The sequence below is a fragment of the Coregonus lavaretus genome (assembly GCF_964263955.1).
Source record: "Coregonus lavaretus genome assembly, chromosome: 4".
In the NCBI taxonomy this organism is placed as follows: Eukaryota; Metazoa; Chordata; class Actinopteri; order Salmoniformes; family Salmonidae; genus Coregonus; species Coregonus lavaretus.
In genome coordinates this window covers 16666301-16689903 of record NC_139991.1, presented here as the reverse complement: position 1 = coordinate 16689903, position 23603 = coordinate 16666301, and the positions used below count along the sequence as shown (strand labels likewise).

Sequence of the window (23603 nt, the reverse complement as noted above, 5' to 3'; positions counted from 1 at the left end):
GGTAGTCACCTGGAATGCATTTCAATTAACAGGTGTACATTCTTAAAAGTTAATTTGTGGAATTTCTTTATTTCTTAATACGTTTGAGCCAATCAGTTGTGTTGTGACAAGGTGGGGGGGTATACAGAAGATAGCCCTATTTGGTAAAATACCAAGTCCATATTATGGCAAGAACAGCTCAAATAAGCAAAGAGAAATGACAGTCCATCATTACTTTAAGACATGAAGGTCAGTCAATACGGAACATTTCAAGAACTTTGCAGTCGCAAAAACCATCAAGCACTATGATGAAACTGGCTCTCATGAGGACCGCCATAGGAATGGAAGACGCAGAGTTACATCTGCTGCAGAGGATAAGTTAATTAGAGTTACCAGCCTCAGAAATTGCAGCCCAAATAAATGCTTCACAGAGTTCAAGTCACAGACACATCTCAACATCAACTGTTCAGAGGGGACTGTGTGAATCAGGACTTCATGGTCGAATTGCTGCAAAGAAACCACTACTAAAGGACACCAATAAGAAGAAGTGACCTGCTTGGGCCAAGAAACACAAGCAATGGACATTAGACCGGTGGAAATGTGTCCTTTAGTCTGGAGTCCAAATTGGAGATGTATGGTTCCAAGCGCCGTGGCTTTGTGAGACGCTGTGTGGGTGAACAGATGATCTCCACATGTGTATTTCCCACCGTAAAGCATGGAGGAGGAGGTGTTATGGTGTGGGGGTGCTTTGCTGGTCACACTGTCTGTGATTTATTTAGAATTCAAGGCACACTTAACCAGCATGGCTACCACAGCATTCTGCAGCAATACGCCATCCCATCTGGTTTGGGGTTAGTGGGACTATCATTTGTTTTTCAACAGAACAATGATCCAACACACCTCCAGGCTGTGTAAGGGCTATTTTACCAAGAAGGAGATTGATGGAGTGCTGCATCAGATGACCTGGCCTCCACAATCCCCTGACCTCAACCCAATTGAGATGGTTTGGGATGAGTCGGACGGCAGAGTGCTCAGCATATGTGGGAACTCCTTCAAGACTGTTGGAAAAGCATTCCAGGTGAAGCTGGTTGAGAGAATGCCAAGAGTGTGCCAAGCTGTCATCAAGGCAAAGGGTGGCTATTTGAAGAATCTCAAATCTCAAATATATTTAGATTTGTTTAAGACTTTTTTGGTTACTACATGATTCCATATGTGTTATTTCATAGTTTTGATGTCTGGCAGTGTAGGCTACATCCCTCAGGGCTATGTCTTGTTATTACATGGTTATTATGTGTGGTGATAGAGCGAGGATGGAGGTGATTTGATTTGAAAGCACAGGGGGTCACATTCACGGTCAGCTTGTCTCCCTATAGGCTGGCCCAGTGTGTGCTGACCACATGCTCAGTGCAGTGCCAATAGAGACAGATAGGGAGTCAGGGGTACCTGGGACTAGAGTTTTTTTAATTTAATTTAACCTTTATTTAACTTGGCAAGTCAGTTAAGAACAAATTATTATTTACAATGACGGCCTACACCGGCCAAACCCGGACGACGCTGGGTCATACATGTCTATGTATAATGTTGTGTTGTGTAGTCTCATCTTTGTGTCCGAGTTGCAATAACAACAACATTAGCAAACAGATGAATGTGGGATGAACCATAAAGCTTGTGCTTTCCATAAGACATGCAAAGTCTGACAGTTTCTTCCTATGACTTAGAGCATTGAAACGACCCCATACAGGCACAATATGTGTGTGTGGTCTGGCTAACTTGGGGAGATCCCACAGCATTGCTTAGAGTGCGTGTTAACAGCTGCACATGTGACCAATTTCAGAACACTGACTTTGGGCAGAGAGGCAGAGGACCAGAGAGGACATCCATTCCCGTGACTCATGTGTCCGTGCTCCCACAAATTATCATCCCTTTTTAGGGGCCATTGATGCCATGACAACGTGAAGGGCCCTGGGCTTCTAAATGAGCATGTGTTCTCTGCCTCTCGTTAGGCTCGTTAGAGATGAATCGACTGGTTTCAGATTGAGAAATCACATTGGGACAGTGCCAGTGGTTCTCAGTGCAGGCTTTGTCGGGCCTGTCAAACCCATCTCATCACATTCATTTGTTGACTGTAAAACCACTCAGCACATTGATAATTATGAACGGGGGAAAGAAATGGTGTCAAATCAATATTTTTGCACCGTTTTTTTAATCAAACTACTGGAAGAACAAAATAGAGTGGATTATTCTTTTAATACGCACATCCACTGTCTACTGTTCTCTAATGCAAAGGTATTTAGTATGGTTTTCTAGGTCTTACTATGGGGCTTACTGACAATGTTTGGTCTGGGTCCAGGCAAAGAGGACACCCCGCCCTCCAACAAGACACATCTGCATTCCTCACTGTCTCTGCATGATGGACAGCCGTCGGCGACCATCCCCACCAATGAGAGTGCTACAAAATGCTACCTGCTTTTCCATCACAGACCTGCCATGTATTCTTATGCCACTATATACAGTATCTCAGTGGTGGCAGTCAGTCACACAGAGAACCTCAGTGAAGACTCCCATTCAATTAGGCTGAGTGGTGCGCCCACAGCCACTACACAAATACAACTGTGGAGACCTGGGACAACTAGACCAGGGATGGAGAGCCATAAAGTGAGTTAGAGAGCTAAAATGGATGACTAGAACAAAGAAGGGCGATGATGGTAAGAAAGATTGAGAGAACATATGAGACAGAATGAGATAGAATGAAAGGCACATAAAGTGAGACAGAGAGAGACAGACATATTGAGAGAGAGACAGGGATGGAGAGAGAGAGAGTGAGAGACAGACATGGAGGAATAAGCTGTGCCTCTCATATTAAGTGATTTCCATTATTCATTTCTGCAAGGCTGCAGGCTGCTGTGGTAAATGGTGAAGAGGGAGATTATTTCTCTATTTCCCTCCATCATTCATTCACACCAGTGAGTGAGATGTACTGCGTGGGTGGGGATATGAGGTTGAACCAAATCTGTTATTTTTATCAAGGGCCTGGAAGTGCTTGACACTACTGAGACACACTGAGCAGCCCAGGCCCCAGCCAGTCAGACACCTGTAGGCATCAACCTCCACCAGCCATCCCTCCATCTCTCTGGGTACCTCAACTCCCCTCCATCTTCATCCCCCGTTTTTTTCATGGCTGAAGAAACAAAAAGTAACTAGAAATGAGTGGGAGCATTGGGTCTTACCTTATCTGTTTGTGATGTCTGGGAAGAGAATGTAGCAAATGTTTTCACATTCTAGATTCTAAAGACTTCAACAGAGTCTATGATTAACCTTGTCCCATGGCAGAAGGGCAGGGCAGGATAGTTTCGTTTTTATTACTATGTTTAAATTGGTAAGATCTTCTTCCTCATAAATTATGCAACACACAATCTTTCTGTTTCATCTGACAACAACTTGCTGCCTGTATCCTAATGTCATTTGAGAGCAATGATTTGCCAACATGATGTGAAAGTAACCTAAGGCGTATATTTGTGTATCTACCCTCGGATAATGTGTATCTGTAGAGAACCAAGCGGTCTATTTAGTTGGTGTGGAGCAGCAACAGTGGAGACAGAGTCAGTAGTATTTACGTACAGTGCAGGGGATGGAGAAGACTGGATCCAGAGGTTATATTTAGGCAATTCCACAGTAACGGAATTATGCTTTGACTCAGATTTTTCACTTTAAAATATAATCCAAACAAAAACCATCGATTTCAAAGTTTAACAGACCATACCACTCTATGCACAAGGACTACTTGAACAATTTACACAGAACATTTCACAAAAACACATTTACTGGAAGAACTGTGCAGAAGCAAAGTTCACCCTTAGTTTTTTATGCGACCACATTTTCAAAAAACTCAGTTAAAAACCCAGTGCAAATTAGATTTTTACTGTGTTTTATATATATATTTCCACACAATGAGGTTTCAATAATATTGTGAAATTGTGAAAATTATGATAATGCCCTTTTAATGTAAGAGCTGTTTGAAAAGACCGCCTGAAATTTCCTGTTTTGGTGGAATAGAGTTTTGGCCTACCTGGTGAAATCACCAAGCAGTACATTTGTTAATCGACCAATAAGAAATATTGTTCCAAACCTCTGCCAATAACAGCTAGTTTTTAATTTTCCCCTCCCCACTCAGAAATTGAGAAATTGGTCTTTGCTATGAAGCCATTTTTCGTTATTTTTGACCATTATAATTGAAAACAATCACAGTAAGGTACTTAATTGTTAACCAGAAGAAGGTATAAAAATGTAGAAATATGCAATATCCTTATTTTGCATATTTGGTATTATTTTACACAATAGCTATTATTGTAATGAGCTCCGCCCCCAAACAAGACCACATTTGGTTGGTCCGGACCAGACCAAATCTGAAACAATCAAAGATGTTTAACATTTTTGCACATCACAGTACAGCACAGTAGATCACAGCACAGTAGAGTTCAGTACTGCATTCGGAAGGTATTCAGACCACAATACCCCATAATGACAAAGCAAAAACAGGTTTTAGAAATATTAAAAGTATAAAAAATAAAAAACTTTAATATCACATTTACATTTAAAAAAACTGTGGTTTGTGACTGATTTCACATTGTAGCCAATTCAATCACAGTAATTTCTTTACTGTTTTAATTACTTAATAATTCATAAACAAACTTGATATCAGTAAAAACACTATAACTAATTTGTAGGTCTACCTTTACTTGTTCCTTTTGTGAACTTTACTATCTTCCCTCCTCATGAGGGAGAGAAATTAGAAAATATCTTAAAGATATGTGGGTTTTTGGTAATGGAATTACAAGGCACAAGGCAATGTTTCTTAAATTTACAGAAGGCAAATCATTTCTCCAAAACAAAATATAAGTGTTGATATTAGTTGGCAGGGGTCTTTACTTCAATATTATTGTGTTTTTATTTTACCTGTCTAAGACCCCCTTTCTATCTATTTGACCAGAAATCAAAGCCTTTGCTTATTCCACATTTTTAGGATGGAGAATGGTTGAAAAATGTATATATGCCTCAATTTAAAAATAAATATAGACTCGTAGCTTTCATTTGACACCCAATTTGGCATGCTCCTATGAACTTCACATGTTGGTGCTCATTTTTACATTTACGTCATTTAGCAGACGCTCTTATCCAGAGCGACTTACAGGAGCAATTAGGGTTAAGTACCTTGCTTAAGGGCACATCGACAGATTTTTCACCTAGTCGGCTCGGAGGTTATAACCAGCGACCTTTCGGTTACTGGCACAATGCTCTTACCCACTAAGCTACCTGCCGCCCATGGGTCCTTTTAGATGGAAATGCCCATTTACAACCTCAGGTCCAACATGAGTCACTTGATGACAAGTCACAGGCACTAGGAGATTCATCACACTAACTAGATACAACACTTAGTGCAGTGGAGGACAACTCATAATAATGTCTGGAAAGGAGCTAATGGAATGGCATCAAACACATGGAGCCCATGTGTTTAATGTATTTGATACCATTCCACTAATTCCGCTCCAGCCATTACCACGAGCCTGTTCTCCCCAATTAAGGTGCCACCAACCACCTGTGACTTAGTGAACATTTCCATTCAATCAAACTTGTCATGTGCATTGCCTGTGTCCAGCACTCCAGCTGAACTCATGTGGTTTACTGATACAGTAAAGCCCTTGGAGAAGTCTACTTTCCTGGATCTATGTAGCAGGAGCTCCCGTTGATCTGGAGATTAGTCAACACGATGTAGTAGACTTTGTGGGTGCTCACGTTTGTACGTGTAGCTCTGCTTCCAATTACTTAATTAAGCTTAGCCATATGCATCTATTAACCCTTTGCCCTTCCCTGTCTGTGCCCTGTCCTTGTTCCGACAGCCTGTAAAGGGGCTTCTTAATAAGCTAGGGAATCACCATTGGTTCCTCGTCTCACACAGTTGCTATAGAGGGAATGTCTACAGTATCCTTTCCAGCACATCCAAAATGGGATGTATTGTATTAGCATAAAGAACTGTGAAATTAGCCTCTATTGTGTGGATGTTTTATTTATCTTTAAAAGTCTGAATTGGCCCGATTAAAGAGCTGGAATTGGGCTAATCCACTCTTGAATCTGTGGTTTATGTCATCGTCCAGAGAACAAAGGAACAAAGAGATGAAGCTGTGAGCTTTTCATTCACTCGAGTAAATATGGTTGGTTCGCTAAACCACAGAACAGAATTCAAGTCCGCTGAGCGCAGATATAGGCCAATGGACTGTAAACTCCCTGGAGAGTTCCACAGAGTCTAGCTAGCCCATCATGTAACCTATAACCTTTAACCTTTGAGGAGTGAGCGAGAGCTGGTGCAAGGGAGAGATGATGCGCTGCATGTCTAGGGGTAGTCAGGCGTGAGATGTGTTACTATGGAGTTTTCTGTGTGCCGTCACTACTGTGAGGATGTCTTTATGTGCAGAAGAGGAAGTGGTGATGCAATATCATCCTATCAGTGGCTGAGTGGCCTTTGAGGAGAACACAGTTGCAGACCTGCCCAGTGGCAGCCAGCCTGCCCTGGCAGAACAATGGCACTCACTCTAAAGGTTCTATCAACGTTGCAGTTATGTCATGCTACTGTTTGTATGCCTTGACCTCCAGGGACATAAACAGCAATGCATTGTCAAAGCAATGTCAATGCTGTAATGCAGAAAGATATGTTTCTTCTTCCTTGTTGCTGTCTTTGCTCTGCATCATCAGTCTTCCTCTGCCTCTGGGTTGTTCTTTTTTTCTGATTAGATTGCACCTTTAATGGCTCTGTTGTTCCACTTGGTTAAGCTAAAGGGAAAATAGCCTGCTCTCTTTACCTGGGAACCATCCAGGCGGATGGATGGATGGAGAGAGGTCCTTATCTCATTGTTTGTGGGTCATGTTGCAAGTCGATTAGGAGTGAGTGAGTGATTCAGAGAGGAGGATGGGAAATAAAATATCCCCAGGCCTACAATGAACCTAATAAACAATTGTTACACAGTCGGGCACCGCCAGGATCCCCTCAATTGGATTAAAATGCCCTAATATGGTAATGAGGGATGGGCTTGTGTGGTTGTAATGGAGAGGAGGCGTCGCCCTCTCCTTATCTCCCATCCACAAGGCCTCTCCTGATAGATGTCAGGCTTGCAACATTGCAAGATTAGAGCACTTCAAACACAGACGGGGACCGCAGGGAAATGCTGCTCTGATTTCAGACCAAATTAACTGACATCAAACACCAGGAATGAGATGACAGATCAAAGGGCGAGATGCCCACTGTCACCCACTGTAGCCCCCGTGACATCACTGGTCCTCCGCTCCGGTAGGGTCCCTTAAACGCTCCTCTTCATCCTCTCTCTTTCCTGTCTCCCTCGCTGCAATTCTCTTTTGTCTTTTCCTCCCACTATCTCCCTGGTTCTTATCCCCTCTTCCCCTCTCTCTCCCTGCATGCTAGGGGTTTGGGGGCTGGGGTTTGAAGCTGGCGGGGGACTTGGGGGTACTTGCTCATGGAGATCTCCAGCCCCCAGCTGTGCTGTGGAGTGAGGCTTATTTCAGGCTTGGACACACAGCCGTCTGATCTGCTGCTCTCAAAGCCAGGCCTTAGCGTCTGATAACAAAGGCAGAGAGAGGCACGGAGAGCTCGACACACACTCTGCCCTGCAGGTAGAAGAGATGTTATAGTCAACCTATAACACCATGTACTCACAGGAGGTTGGTGGCAGCTTAATTGGGGAGGACAGTTTCGTGGAAATGGCTGGAGCGGAATTGGTGGAATGGTATCAATTACATCAAACACATGGTTTCCATGATGCCATTCCATTGACTACGTTCCAGCCATTATTATGAGCCGTCATCCCAGCATCCTCCACTGCATGTACTGCTCTTTACCTTGAGGATAATTTGTGTGTGATAATGGGTCTGAACAAAGAGAAATTACACCTATCTAGGGAAGAAAAGTAGAGAACTTCACAAAGTCATTTTGGGATTTGCGTTGCCATTCATTGCTTCTTTTGATGTCTGCCGGTGCCAGGGGCTGGTGGAAACAGAGGATGTGTTGCCCAATCACAGACAGTGATGACTCAGACCAGGGAACATAGCAGACATTTTTTTCTTCCTGCCCGTTTACCATAACATTATTTTACCCTGAATATTCTGCTCCTCATGGGAGGTGCAATGCTGCACGTGAAGTGCTTATTTTATATTACACTCTTTGAAAAAAGAGTTCCAAAGGGGTTCTTCGGCTGTCCCCATAGGAGAACCCTTTTTGGTTCTAGGTAGAACCCATTTTGGTTCCAGGTAGAACTTTTTTGGGTTCCATGTAGAACCCTCAGTGGAAGGGTTCTACACAGAACTCAAAAGGGTTCTACCTGGAACTGAAATGGTTCTACCTGGAACCAAAAAGGGTTTTTCAAAGGGTTCTCCTTTGGGGACAGCCGAAGAACCCTTTTAGGTTCTAGATAGCACCTTTTTTTCTGAGAGTATAGTGCGCAAACACAGGTCTAGAGCATACAATGTTGACTCGTGTGTTGTATGTGAGTTGTGAGTGAAAACACTCAAAGGTCAGACCTGTTAAATATTTGTACAGACCATGCACCAGTTGCATTGCATAATGTCCTAAAATATAGATTCTAACGTGTCCCTTTTATTTATTTATTCCCAGTGTTCATACCCCGTGTGGGAGGACTTCAGTGCCAAGGCCACCAAACTGCACTCCCAGCTCAGGTAAGCCCCAGCCACTGTCCTGTGTGGACTAGAGCAGTGCCCGTCAATGAGTATCCCAGCCAGTGCCATTGACAACAATGTAATCCCCCTCTGTCTGCTCTGAGGCGCCAGATCTACTGACTATGTTTGTTTATGTTGAAATGGCTGTGGTTGTGAACTGGTGCCAAATCATGTGTCTGTCTGTCCTGTCTGCTCTGTCCCGCTCTGCTCTGCTCTCAGGACCACAGTGCTGGCAGCAGTGGCCTTCCTGGATGCCTTTCAGAAGGTGGCGGACATGGCCACCAACACCAGAGGTACGTGGGCTTCCAGATGTGTGTGTGAGTGAGCTCGCTCTGAGGACACGGGAGTTGATATGTGTGTGTGTGTAGTGTAGTGTACGTTTTGAATGTGTCTGTGAGTGAGAGGGGGGCGGGGGGGGGGGCAGTTGGATGGGAGTATCCCAGCTGATTTGGGTTAATCTTTGGAGGGCAGCCTTGCCAGAGGAGGATAGAGAGACAGATTTTGTGATTAGGGGATCACTCCTCCTGTGTTTGTGTGGACAGATTGTCATGCATGCATCTAGTTAAAGAATCCACATAATTAAGTGCGTGTGTGTGTGTGTGTGTGTGTGTTTGTGTGCGTGAGTTTGTGCGCGTGTGCGTATGCGTGTGTGCCTGTGTGTATGTGTTCCTTTATGTGAGTGAACAACATCAGTTATACTTGGATATGAGTTAGGGGAACATATCCTCTTAAGTGATACTCCTTGCCGATAGGGATGAGATTTTATTAACAGGCACTTGATGTTATCAGCTATAATAAATGTGTTTACTGATTAAAAAGTTGAGTTTGATACCGTGCCTGAAGTTACATTCTCTATGAACTTTGAAGAGTTTTCATCCCTGAATTACCTGTGTTTAGGGAGCAGAGATGGAGATGAATGGAGATGAATGGAGATGAATGGAGATGAATGGAGATGAGTGGAGCATCATCCCACAGGATAATGTGAGGAGCGGAGAACAAAGGCTTGGTTTATAGTTCAGGAGAGAGGAGAGGTGGCAGGCGGCTGGGCAGCAGGGTTATTTTTGGCTGGGGGCTCTGGGCATTGTTAGGAGACTGTGCTGAGCTCCTTTCAGAAGCCTTACTAGGGGGAACACTCAGTCTTGTTCTATGGCAAGAGCAGAGGGACAATACAGCCTGTAGGCTTTATAATGAAGCTACATTTTCTAGGGATATGGAATACTGGGCCTTATTGGGTGTGGCTCTTGTACTGTATGTGTGTACAGTGTGTGTGTGTGTGTGTGTGTGTGTGTGTGTGTGTGTGTGTGTGTGTGTGTGTGTGTGTGTGTGTGTGTGTGTGCATGTGTGTGATAATACAAGCGTGTGCATTTGTGTGTGTGAGACCCCACCAGGCTTTGGCATTTTTAATGAGCTGACAGGGTTGGGTGCTTCCTGTCTGGCCTGTAAAAGCAGTGAGGGGCACATCCTAATGATCCTACATCCTCCAGAGACCATAGGGGTCCACCTAGGGCAGGACACACCCACAGACACACCCCGCCAGGGACAGAGGAAGGAAATACACTATAGGAGAGGAGATGTAGGAAAGGAGAGATATAGATAGGAAGTTCTTTAAGGACACAACGAGATGGAACAAGCTATTATGTCAGAGACAGGAGAGGAAGGAGATGGAAGATAATGTCCTTTTTTTTTCTCTCTCTCTTTCTCTTTGGGGATTCAGCAGTAATGTATAGAGTTTAGAACTCTCCAGTGCACGTGTGTGTGTGTGTCATTCCTTTGTGGTCATGTCTGCATGGCTGGTCAGTTGTTGTCGTGACTGTAGCAGATGCTAGCTGTGATTATTGGAGATTTGTGGTGGGGACCGTGGGGGCACTGCTGCCCAATCAAATGTAGGTCACAGACCTGTGGGCTCCACATGGCTCATCCATGACTACACACACACACACATGCACACACAACATGCACACAGACACATATACACACACAACACGCACACAGACACACACACACACACACGTGCAGCAGCAGCAGACAGGCACATCTGTACAGTATGTTTATCTGCCGTGCATTCCAACATGCTGCATGAGAACTGCATGTTGTCACGGTAATGGAGGAGATATGTGGTAACTACAACATAGAGTAATCATACTAAATGTAGTGACTCAATACTATCGCACAATTACCCCTCTGACTGCCTCATGTATTCTAATAGACCTTTCCAATGAATGAAGCCAGTTCAATGGTGTCTCTTAAGTAATTGTCTCTTCTGGCCGTTTAGAATGTGAATGTCTCTGTGTGTGTGTGTGAGAGAGAGAGAGCCATTACAGTAACAGGCTCTGTCTCTCTGTCTCAGCCCCACAGGGCGAAGACGCTCTCTCTCTCCCATGCTCTGTTCTCAGACATACAGTACAGAACACAGAAATAATTGCTTCTAGTTTCGTGCTACAGTACACCAGCCTCTTCTCTCAAGGAGTGGTGATGTTCTGTGGTTCTCTGTTCTAGAACACAGAACACAGGCCACCAGCCTCGGGTCCATGTGGAGCTGCTGAGCCCAGTTCCCTGCTCCAAAGCCATGCTCTTGGCTGAGCTGGTGGCATAGAGGCAGATGTTGTGCTAAACCAGATCTGGATCCCCACAGGTCCAGCTGTAACACATCCAGATGTTCTGTAGAATCCTGTGTGTGTGTGTGTGTGGAACTGCTCAGATCCAGCTGGAACGCATACAGGTGTTGTGTAGAGTTGTATGGAGATGGTGCTGGAGCGAGCAGGGGCTAACAGAGGTTGCCCATTGGTCAGGTGCCATATGTGGGCCTCTTCTCTGACTGCCAACTAACAGACTGCAGGATCAAACAGGCTAGACTGGACCGCAGACAGGACCTAGAGGGAGGGAGATATGGAATGAGACAGAAGGGTGCATGTCTGAATGTTGAGAGTAGAGAGCGGAGATATGGAGCGAGAGAGGGAGCTATGAGTGAAGGAAAAGATCAGTGTCAAGGGGCAGAGTTGCGGAGAGGAGTTTGTGTGTGTGTGTGTGTTCAGATGTGACCTTCTGCCCTCACTCACTACCTCACACTTTCCCCAGAGCAAACATTGGGGGGGGGGGGGGGGGGGGTTGCGGCAAACAAGCAAACACACACAAACACACACCAGGCTTTCATCTTGCTTGTGGGGGGCCGCTGTGTTCCGGGGTTGGGGGTTTGGGGTAGGGTGAGGGGAGACATGCTTCCTGTCTCTAATAACCTGTCCTCTGCCTCTATACTACTCATCTCCCTCCACACAGCTGCTTTCCCTTTACACATTTACTGTTACTTTTCTTTCCCCCCTCTCTCTCTCTCTCTCTCTCTCTCTCACTCTCTCTCAATTCAATTTAAGGGCTTTATTGGCATGGGAACCGTATGTTAACATTGCCAAAGCAAGTGAAGTAGATAGTAAACAAAAGTGAAATAAACAATAAATATTAACAGTAAACATTACACTCAGAAGTTCCAAAAGAATAAAGACATTTCAAATGTCATATTATGTATATATACAGTGTTGTAACAATGTGCAAATAGTTAAAGTACAAATGGGAAAATAAATAAACATAAATATGGGTTGTATTTACAATGGTGTTTGTTCTTCACTGGTTGCCCTTTTCTTGTGGTCACAAACAGGTCACAAATTCTGCTGCTGTGATGGCATACTGTGGTATTTCACCCAATAGATAAGGGAGTTTATCAAAATTTGGTGGATCTTTGTAATCTGAGGGAAATATGAGTCTCTAAAATTGTCATACATTTGGCAGGAGGTTAGGAAGTGCAGCTCAGTTTCCACCTCATTTTGTGGGCAGTGTGCACATAGCCTGTCTTCTCTTGAGAGCCAGGTCCGCCTACGGCGGCCTTTCTCAATAGCAAGGCTATGCTCACTGAGTCTGTACATAGTCTGTACATAGTCAAAGCTTTCCTTAAGTTTGGGACAGTCACAGTGGTCAGATATTCTGTCACTGTGTACTCTCTGTTTAGGGCCAAACAGCATTCTAGTTTGCTCAGTATTTTTGTTAATTCTTTCCAATGTGTCAAGTAATTCCTTTTTGTTTTCTCATGATTTGGTTGGGTCTAATTGTGTTGTTGTCCTGGGGCTCTGTGGGGTCTGTTTGTGTTTGTGAACTGAGCACCAGGACCAGCTTACTTAGTGTCACGATCGTCGTAATGAGTGGACCAAGGCGCAGCGTGAAATGCGTACATCTTTTATTGAGTACTATTAACAATAACAAAACAACAAAACGAAACGTGAAGTCCTCGGTCATAAACACAAACCTACACGGAACAAGATCCCACAAAAGACAAGTGCACAACAGGCTGCCTAAGTATGGTCCCAATCAGAGACAACGAGCCACAGCTGTCTCTAATTGGGAACCACCCCGGCCAACATAGAAACACATAAACTAGAACAAGAACATAGAAAACGAAACATAGAACCTAACACCCAGAAACTAACACATAGAAACTAACACCCTGGCTCAACATATAAAAGTCCCCAGAGCCAGGGCGTGACAGTACCCCCCCCCCCAAAAGCGCGGACTGCGACCGCGCCAACTAAACCCAACAGGGGAGGGGCCGGGTGGGCATTCCGCCTCGGAGGCGGATCCGGCGTGACCACCACCCTCTAACTAACCCCCCGTAGCGCCCCTGGTCTGGTCTGGCCCCGCTGGCTGGAGCTGGACTGGACATCGGTGGAGCGGATTGCTTAGGCTCCGGTGTGGAGCAGCTGACCGGTACCTGACCAGGCACCGGTGAAACAGGCACGGGCTGTGCCGGACTGACAACGCGCACCACAGGCTTGGTGCGGGGAGCAGGAATGGGCCGGACCGGGCTGACGACACGCACCACTGGCTTGGTGCGGGGAGCAGGAACAGGCTGGACCGGGCTGGCGACGCGCACCACTGGCTTGGTGCGGGGAGCAGGAACAGGCCGGACCGGGCTGGCGACGCGCACCACAGGCTTGGTGCGAGGGGCAGGAACGGGCCGGGCAGGCGACGCGCACCACAGGCTTGGTGCGAGGGGCAGGAACAGGCCGGGCCGGGCTGGCGACGCGCACCACAGGCTTGGTGCGAGGGGCAGGAACAGGACGGGCCGGGTTGGCGCCGCTTCTCCTCTCCTGCCTGACAGAATCTGTGCAGAAGATCTAGGTGCTGCTGTAGGCCCTCCTTGGTTGGTGACAGAAGCACCAGATCATCAGCAAACAGCAGACATTTGACTTCAGATTCTAGTAGGGTGAGGCCGGGTGCTGCAGACTGTTCTAGTGCCCTCACCAATTCGTTGATATATATGTTGAAGAGTGTGGGGCTTAAACTTAAATCCCTGTCTCAACCCACGGCCCTGTGGAAAGAAATGTGTGTGTTTTTTGCCAATTTTAACCGCACACTTGTTGTTTGTGTACATGGATTTCATAAAGTCGCATGTTTTTCCCCCAACTCCACTTTCCATCAATTTGTTTGGCAGACCCTCATGCCAAATTGAGTCAAAAGCTTTTTTGAAATCAACAAAGTATGAGAAGAATTTGCCGTTGTTTTGGTTGGTTTGTTTGTCAATTAGGGTGTGCAGGGTGAATACGTGGTCTGTCATATGGTAATTTGGTAAAAAGCCAATTTGACATTTGCTCAGTACATTGTTTTCATTGTGGAAATGAACTAGTCTGCTGTTAATGATAATGCAGAGGATTTTCCCAAGGTTGCTGTTGACGCATATCCCACGGTAGTTATTGGGGTCAAATTTATCTCCACTTTTGTGGATTGGGGGTGATCAGTCCTTGGTTCCAAATATTGTGGAAGATGCCAGAGCTAAGGATGATGTTAAAGAGTTTAAGTATAGCCAATTGGAATTTTTGGTCTGTATATTTTATCATTTCATTGAGGATACCATCAACACCACAGGCCTTTTTGGGTTAACAGTAAACAGTACACTCACAAAAGTTCCAAAAGAATAAAGACATTTAAAGTGTCATATTATGTCTATATACAGTGTTGTAATGATGTGCAAATAGTTAAAGTACAAAAGGGAAAATAAATAAACATAAATATAGGTTCTATTTACAATGGTGTTTGTTCTTCACTGGTTGCCCTCTTCTTGTGGCAACTCTCTCTCTCTCTCTCTCTCTCTCTCTCTCTCTCTCTCTCTCTCTCTCTCTCTCTCTCTCTCTCTCTCTCTCACCCACACAGGGATTACTCATTATTTTGACTGCATATTCTCTTTCTTTTCCCAAAACAAATATCATTTGACAAACCCTCTTGTGGAATGATACTTATTGAGAGCTATAATAAGTACCAGGGTGAGAGACAAGACCACTGAAAGGCTGAATTAACGATGGCCACCACTGACATTCAAACCAGTGTGTATGGCCTTTTTCGGAGCTGATAGCCTTTTTCTGTCTGGATAAAAAGCCAATTCATTTCAGAGAATACAAATGAGAATAGCTTTTCTGGCTCATATTCTGTGCTCTCTATGTACACGTCTCTCTCTCTCTCTCTCTCTCTCTCTCTTTCTTTCTTTCTTTCTTTCTTTCTTTCTTTCTTTCTTTCTTTCTTTCTTTCTTTCTTTCTTTCTTTCTTTCTTTCTTTCTTTCTTTCTTTCTTTCTTTCTTTCTTTCTTTCTTTCTTTCTTTCTTTCTTTCTTTCTTTCTTTCTTTCTTTCTTTCTTTCTTTCTTTCAAATTGGCAAAGTAGCCTGGTCATAAAGAGTCCACTGAGATGTGCTCACCGCAAGATGAGCTCGTACACAACTTCATCTTGGTGTTTTACGGCCTGCTTGCATGAGTTGAATAGGAAGGCCTATAATGAACATCATACATCTGATTCATACACTAGGGTGCAAAATGGCTTCCTCTAGAAGGCAGAAAAAACATGGCTGCCAGCTCAGCAAATGGCAGTGTGGAGCCTAATGGAGGTAATGAGGAGCAAAATGGTGTGTGCCTGTGTGTGTGACATAAAGAATGTTATTTGTTATTATTTGTCTCTCCCATACTAATAATGGTTTGAGATCTAAATGCAGGCTGACATTGGACAGTCACTCAACTCATGAGCATGTAGTCAAAGATATCACATAAAATGTAAGAAATCAAACAGGAACAGGGTGTGTTTATGACTGCTTTAGCTGTTAGACATCTCTACTCCCTTAACATTTCAATGCCCAAAGCTGATTCCCAGTGTAGCTAGGCACCATTATATCTTTCAATAGCAGCTTTATGACTGGAATACACTTAGACTGACATGAAAATGAAGAACACATTAATTTGCAAAGAAAGGGATGATTACAACAGGCACAGACTAGGTCTGTGTCATTTGATTTGAAGGGAGAAGACATTTGTCTGCTGCTGCTGGCTCAGATCAAGACAGAGAAGGATGTTGTGTAATTGTTTCTGGGGAGCGAGAGAGAGAGAGAACAGAACATTCTGTTGGCTGGAGTCAAGGTCAAGAGGGTACACTGGAGGTTGTTAGCCTGTGTGTGTGTTGACCGGGGCATGGCAGGGAGTGTGTGAATGTTATTAGACCATGTTAGAGCCTTGGTGGCCTGTTCCTTCAACACTCCCTCATTAGCCAGTGGAGTGCTGGGTGGGTGTTTGTTCTTCATGTGGGCTACACTAGGACCAGTTAATACCACTGCCCCCCCCCCCCCCCCCGCGCTGACATGATCACAGTTGTCCTGACTCAGCTCCTTCATGGCACCCCCCTCTAGGGAACAGCTGCTCCCTTGTGAGATGGAGTTGATGCTGGGATCAGCGGTCTGAGGCATCCCCCTGGGCAGCTCACCCCTTTTAACACAACACAATTAAGACAGAGACTAAACACAACCTTGTCACGGACCCACCAGGGTTTATTGTCACAGCGCCTGGGTAAAGAAGAAACAACATTGTACACTGTGGGTGAGACAGCTCTCTCATACAGACTAAATAAGCCTTTGTCGTAGACTGGTAGTGTATTAGTAGACTGTGTAGTACTGCTGTCAAAGCAAAAACACATTTCTTTCAGCTCCTTATTTGACTCTTTTTGTAGCTATACTTTGCACTCTCTCTCACTATATTAGCAACTTATCAAAGGATAGTGAGTGCCATGTTAACGAGGGGAGGGGAGAGGAGAGGAGAGGAGAGGAGAGGAGAGGAGAGGAGAGGAGAGGAGAGGAGAGGAGAGGAGAGGAGAGGAGAGGAGAGGAGAGGAGAGGAGAGGAGAGGAGAGGAGAGGAGAGGAGAGGAGAGGAGAGGATGTGGATATTCTTTAGAGGCCATGATGACCTCATGATGACCTTTGAGTCCACGTGGATCAGACTAGACATGTCCTTGAGCTAACACATAATCCCATCATAATGCTTTGTGTCTGTCTGCCATGGGTGGGCGTTGCCTTGCCTGGGGGGCTAGCTGCCCCTCCATACTGTCAGCACTTTTACCTGGAGTAGTCCTGTTTCCATGGCAAATGTATACTTCTGATTAGCATTACATGACAGAATAGGGTTCATAGAAAATATTGTGTTCATAGATATGCTAATAGCCCCCAGCCTCTGGAAATGGCAGAGGGCTGTAAAAGAATTGGCAAGAATCACAGGAATAGAATGAAAGACCACTGTCCTGTCCCCATAGGTTGATTGACTCTGTGGTTCCTGGGTTGTGTTAGGCATGATGTAGCTGCCGTGAAAGTGCTGATGGGTGTTAAATGTGTGGGAGAACAATGTGTGCGTGTTTTAAGATGGGTGTACAATACACGCGATTTTGGCCACGATTTAGCTGTCCCAGACAAAATCCCAATGTCGTTGCCTCGGGGCGCGCGGCCGTCACCGACACTCGTTTAATGTGAGTGGGTCAGAGACGCAATCTGAGGGCTACTGATCCCGTCTTTGAGCAGTCCTAGACGTCCTGATATTTTCAAACATGATTGATTTTATCTGCAAAAAATCTGCAATGCTCTTGTAGTGTGAGATGCAACGACATGTTTTGAGAACGGTGATCAGCAACAGCCAATGAGAGCTCGCCAGAGAAGAAGCCAGTGAGATGATGACATGTTTTCGCATCACCCAGAATGTGTAGACTCTCCAGCAGGAGCGATGACTACTACTAGTATGCGTTTCTACTTGCCTTTAACCAAAGCCAAAGTGTCAAATCGTTACAGCAATGTTATTCAATTGAAATGTTAGCTCGATATGTCAACTCTGTATGGCAACCGTGAACGTCTATTATGAGGCTGCTTTGAGCCACAGCTCATTCTAGCTACGTTAACAATCTAATCACCTCTGTAGCTCAATTGGTAGAGCATGGCGCTTGTAACGCCAGGGTAGTGGGTTCGATCCCCGGGACCACCCATACGTAAAAATGTATGCACACATGACTTTAAGTCGCTTTGGATAAAAATGTCTGCTAAATGGCATATTATTATTATTATCATCACATCGTTGTTTTCACGAGACAGCATGGTGGTATCGAGAATCCTCATAACCAAGTGAAGAGTCTTGTAGTGTGTGACCCCGTCTGTGCCACATCGTTTAGTGTGCTCACCACTACGTTGGCAAGACAAAAACGACAGGAAAGATGGTCATTTAATGTGAGAGGCACAGCGATGTTAGGATTATGAAAGTACACCCAGCATTAGTGTGTGTGTTTTAGTGGTCTTTTTCCATGGAGGAACAGTCTGCATATGATGTTGTGATTACAACCTCCAATGCTCCTCATAGAAACATAATAGAGACAGTAAGGAAGCCAAACATGCATTGTGGTGGCAGTGGTGGGATCTCTCTCTCTCTCTCTCTCTCTCTCTCTCTCTCTCTCTCTCTCTCTCTCTCTCTCTCTCTCTCTCTCTCTCTCTCTCTCTCTCTCTCTCTCTCTCTCTCTCTCTCTCTCTCTCTCTCTCTCTCTCTCTCTCTCTCTCTCTCTCTCTCTCTCTCTCTCTCTGACCACACCCCCTATCTCTCTGTCTGTCTCTTTCCCCATCTCTCTCTCTGACCACACCCCCTATCTCTCTGTCTGTCTCTTTCCCCATCTCTCTCTCTGACCACACCCCCTATCTCTCTGTCTGTCTCTTTCCCCATCTCTCTCTCTGACCACACCCCCTATCTCTCTGTCTGTCTCTTTCCCCATCTCTCTCTCTTTTCATCTACTTCACTGTCTGTTTCCCTCCCTCTATATCTAATGCTATCTTGCTGAATGATTTTGACAGCACAATATGGCCAGCATGCTTGTTATAATACATGAATCTCTGTCGGATGGGGGGAGGCGGGGCAAGGACTTGGCAATGGCAACTGAAACATGCATGGCCAATCCTTTACCAAGTGACAGATCTGGTGGATTACTCTCTCCTCTCTCTCTCTCTCTTGCTCTCGCTCTCTCTCTCCTCCTCTCGCTCTCTCTTTCTGCTTTCAATCAACCAACCAGAGAAGAGGTGGATTGCAGGCCCAGTTGCCAAGCAACAGAGCAAGAGAGTGATGGCAGGAAAATAGCTGTGTTGCCAAGTGAGAGGAGTAATTTGAGAGATGACATACAGTATTTTAGAAAGGGTACGTCAGCCATGGTGAAATGTGGAATTCTAAAGCAATATGGAATACGGATTGTGAATGGTCTGTCTGAATACAGGGTTCTTGATTACTGGGTGTTTATGGATAGTAACCTCCAAGGCTCCAACCTCAGTGTGTACAACCTGCTTATAGCACCCTCTTATAGTCATTGGCTTTGGTTTAGTGCCTTTACTGATTGTCCATTGCCTAAAAAGAGAAAGGCAGACTGGGGCTGAGCCTGGGGGCTGGTGAGGGGAGATGTGGGAGGAGGACGTGTGGCGTGTCCCAAACAGCTCTCTGTTTCTCTCCCGCCCTCTCCTCTCCCTCTCCCGCTCTCTCTCCCAGCAGCAGTCTCTTCTCTCATTAAGAGGAGACTTGGCCATGGCGCGGTGGCCCAGTGTTCTCTGCTTCCCACAGACATAGAGCTGGCCTTGTGCTTGCCGCCTGAGGGACAAAGGAGGACTGTGACACCAGGAAGTGTCCTCACAGAGTGGCCAAAGGCACAGAGGAGGGAGAGAGAGGGAGGAGAGGAGAGGGGGAGAGAGGGAGGGAAATAGATGACCATTGTGACTGTGGCTTAATTAAAGACAATAATGTTGTTTTTGTACCACTCTCTCCAAAACAAAAGGCAATCTCAGGAAGGTGGAGATGGCCTACTTAGAAGGGGGAGAGAGAGAAGACAGAGAAAGGGAGAGTTGTTGTGTGTGAGGAGAGTTAGAGAGGGATAGAGCGAGGTTGATTTGCTGCTAGCAGGCTTTGTGTTCGGGTCTGTTTGATGCTGTGTTTTTGGCTGTCTCCCCATGTGACAGTGTGTGTTATAAAGCACAGCCCCTTGTCCCTGACACGGTGACCCAGGTTGAGCAGCCTTTAGGCTGGGGATGATTAGTTGTGATCACCGCTGGGCCTGGTTGATGGAGGTTGTTACCCAGTCAGGTTTTATATGGTTGGCAATGTTAGCTCCTCTCAGATCCAGAGTTAATACAGGGCTGAAGGGGTCAAAGGCCACAAAGATACTAAGGCCATGTTTATTATCAATCTTGACCTCTTTAAATGTATTGACAACCACTTTTTTGGGGGGGCTCCAGAACCTTTAATTGTTTTTTCTGTCAACAAATGCTGAATAATGCCAATAAACATAATTCTAAGAAAAATAACCTTGAATTGTGTTTTGGATCAAGCCAACGAGGTCACATGTGGTCATTGCAGAGAGAGACTGTATCTGTTGTGTTTGTGAGGCATGGACATTGCCTTATTGATCTGTCAAACATCCAGATCAGCTTGATCAGTGGAATATAAAGTGTTCAGTGTTCAGTCATGCCTGAGGGTGCTGTGGCCCAGTGTCCCAGCTCCAGCCCAGCCCAGCCAAGTGGCAGCTTCCCAGCCTATGTGGGTTATGGTGGCTGGCTGGACAGGGGGTGGAGGTAGGGGGTAGGGTGGGGGTGAGGACAGTGTATGGATAGTGGGTTATGGTGGCTGGCTGGACAGGGGGTGGAGGTAGGGGGTAGGGTGGGGGTGAGGACAGTGTATGGATAGTGGGTTATGGTGGCTGGCTGGACAGGGGGTGGAGGTAGGGGGTAGGGTGGGGGTGAGGACAGTGTATGGATAGTGGGTTATGGTGGCTGGCTGGACAGGGGGTGGAGGTAGGGGGTAGGGTGGGGGTGAGGACAGTGTATGGATAGTGGGTTATGGTTGCTGGCTGGACAGGGGGTGGAGGTAGGGGTAGGGTGGGGGTGAGGACAGTGTATGGATAGTGGGTTATGGTGGCTGGCTGGACAGGGGGTGGAGGTAGGGGGTAGGGTGGGGGTGAGGACAGTGTATGGATAGTGGGTTATGGTGGCTGGCTGGACAGGGGGTGGAGGTAGGGGGTAGGGTGGGGGTGAGGACAGTGTATGGATAGTGGGTTATGGTGGTGGCTGGCTGTACAGGGGGTGGTAGTAGGGGGTAGAGTGTGTGTGTGTGTACATGCATCCGTGTGTGTGTGCATGCGTGCGTGTGTCTGTGTGAAGGATCAGACAGGCCAGGACCAGGGTAATCCAGGGTATTAAGTGTTAGCAATCAGGCGTGATCTCCCTACTGCTGCTACTACTGCTGGCTCAGCTGGTGCTATCATCACACATTTCATTAACCCTGCTCTCTCTGGCTGCCTGCACTCTCTCTGTCTGTCTGTCTGTCTGTCTGTCTGTCTGTCTGTCTGTCTGTCTGTCTGTCTGTCTGTCTGTCTGTCTGTCTGTCTGTCTGTCTGTCTGTCTGTCTGTCTGTCTGTCTGTCTGTCTGTCTGTCTGTCTGTCTGTCTGTCTGTCTGTCTGTCTGTCTGTCTGTCTGTCTGTCTGTCTGTCTGTCTGTCTGTCTGTCTGTCCATCCAACCGTCTGTCCGTCTGCCTTCCGCTCCTTTCTCCCTCTCTGTCTTTCTTCCCCACTCCTTCCTTCCTGTTCCCTCGACGAAAAACCTCTCATTTTTCTCTACTCCATGTTTTACACACTGAGGCTGGGAGTTGGTTCGGAAGCGCTCCTCTCTACCCATAAAGGGAGATTTAGAGATGAAGGCCAGTTATGCCAGTCGTCCTTTAGCCCAGCCAGTCCCTGAGGCCTCTGGGAAAGGGAAGGGGGACCAGACCACACCAGCACAGAGCACTGTCCATAAACGTCTGAATACACTATAAACAGTCTGAGCGATGCCCCATGCTAGACATATACGTTTATGGCATCAGGGGGTTCTCTTAGGTGGCCACAGAGAGAGGAAACGGTTTCTGTAGGGGGGCTGTATTTTGGTGGGTATATGTACAGTATGAAAGATAGCATAAGTGTTTAGACAGGGGTACCACCTTTTACACAGTATCTCCTTCTATAGCTCTGCCTCCATCCCTCTCTCTTCTTTGTAACCCTAAGGACAATATTTATAGCTGCTTGATCTCCCAAATGGCTGGCTGTTTTTCTCTCCTCCCTCTTCTTCTTTATGTCAACCAACACTACATCATCTTGGTCTCCATTCCGGCTATTTCCACCCTATCGTTCTTCCCCTCTGTTTCCCTTTCTTATCCACCACTCTCTCCGGTTTACTCTCTCCCTCCCTTCCCCCTTCCTCCCTCCTGCTCATTTTAAAGACCTTAGTGTGGGCTCACATCTATGTAGCTATTCCTCTGGGTGTGTTGACATAGCAACCGTGGCTGTATTTTATGATGCAGATGTAGTGGCTGGGTATACTCTGTCTCTCACGTCTTTCTGTGAACCTTTGTTTCCATTTGTCACACACCATTTGTCATAATACGCATTTGCTCTTTTTTGTATGCACTGTGATGGATTTTGTCACTGTGTTTTTTGTTCTTACTGATTAACCAAATATAGCAGTAGGTTTGTCTTGTTCTCTTGTCTCTCTTGTCCTTTCTAAGCTCTACATACCAGTCCGTAGTCATCATTGCAGAGGGCTAATTCTACCTACCCTTCATGCTCTAGTTCAGTCTGTCCTCTCTGGTCTGTGTGGAAAGTGAGCGAAGCAGACTCACAGTGTGGGGGCTTTGCTCTTACAGGGGACTGTTTGATATGTGCTGGTTGTTTGGGAGAGAGATTTTAACTTAGCTGTGGAGGGGAGTGAGTCAGGGAGAGGGTGGGTGTTGGTAGCCCCTCTCACACCATCAGGGCTTCAGTGGAGTCAGGGAGCTCCTGAAGTGGAGATGTGGAGGAGTTGGAAGGCGATACAGATTCCTCCTCCAGGGGGATGAGGAGGCCCAGAAAGTCCCTCTTTTCTCACTCCTGGTGTGTTGCCATTGTCCCGCAGCGCTTTAAACACAGAACACGAAAGGTCAGAGGGAGCTGCTGTTTTTCAGGCCCGATGAAATTATTAGACTGGTCTGGAGTGCTAAGCTGTTTCCCACAGCCTGTAGAAAGACTCTGGAGGGCAGCCAGCCAGGGGCTGCTTTAAGCAGGTCTGTTCTCAGGGACGCTGCCTGGCCCCCTGACCTATCACAGGGGAGCTGTGAGGGGGCAGAGCTAAGGGTTCTGTTCTGCTTGTTTGGGAAGATGTTTTCGGGCCTGTCTCTCTGGCTGCTGGATGTTCTGGTGAGAACTGTTACTAAAGCGCCCCCCCCCCCCCCCCCCCCTCTCTCTCTCTCTCTCTTTCTCTCTCTCTCTCTCTCTCTCTCTCTTTCTCTGAGGGGAGTCAGCTGGGATCTGGTCCTGTTTGACTTACAGTTCTTCAGTCTACTATTTTCTAGTTAATTCTCTCTCATCTATTTCATCTATCTCTGCTCTGCCAGGGACAGCCTCTCTCTGCTCCTTGTCCATGTCTGACAGGAAGCGTGCTGGAGTCCCTAACCCAAACGTCCGTTCTCTCTCCCCTCATCTTACCACAATTCCCCAGTGCCTCGGCCACAGTGTGATATGACGCATGCTGGATG

The 23603-nt window shown here is 46.1% G+C and overlaps 1 protein-coding gene across 2 annotated transcripts in view; it reads left to right on the top strand.

The window, feature by feature from the left end:
- Window positions 1–23603, top strand: part of LOC311128013 (protein MTSS 2-like) — a 64809-nt gene that overhangs the window by 3793 nt on the left and 37413 nt on the right. For both annotated transcript variants that reach the window (XM_084159943.1, XM_084159942.1), the window contains exons 2-3: window positions 8654–8715; window positions 8935–9008. In XM_084159943.1, coding sequence (XP_084016069.1) covers window positions 8654–8715; window positions 8935–9008 — 136 coding nt within the window. The remainder of the gene's footprint in view (window positions 1–8653; window positions 8716–8934; window positions 9009–23603) is intronic.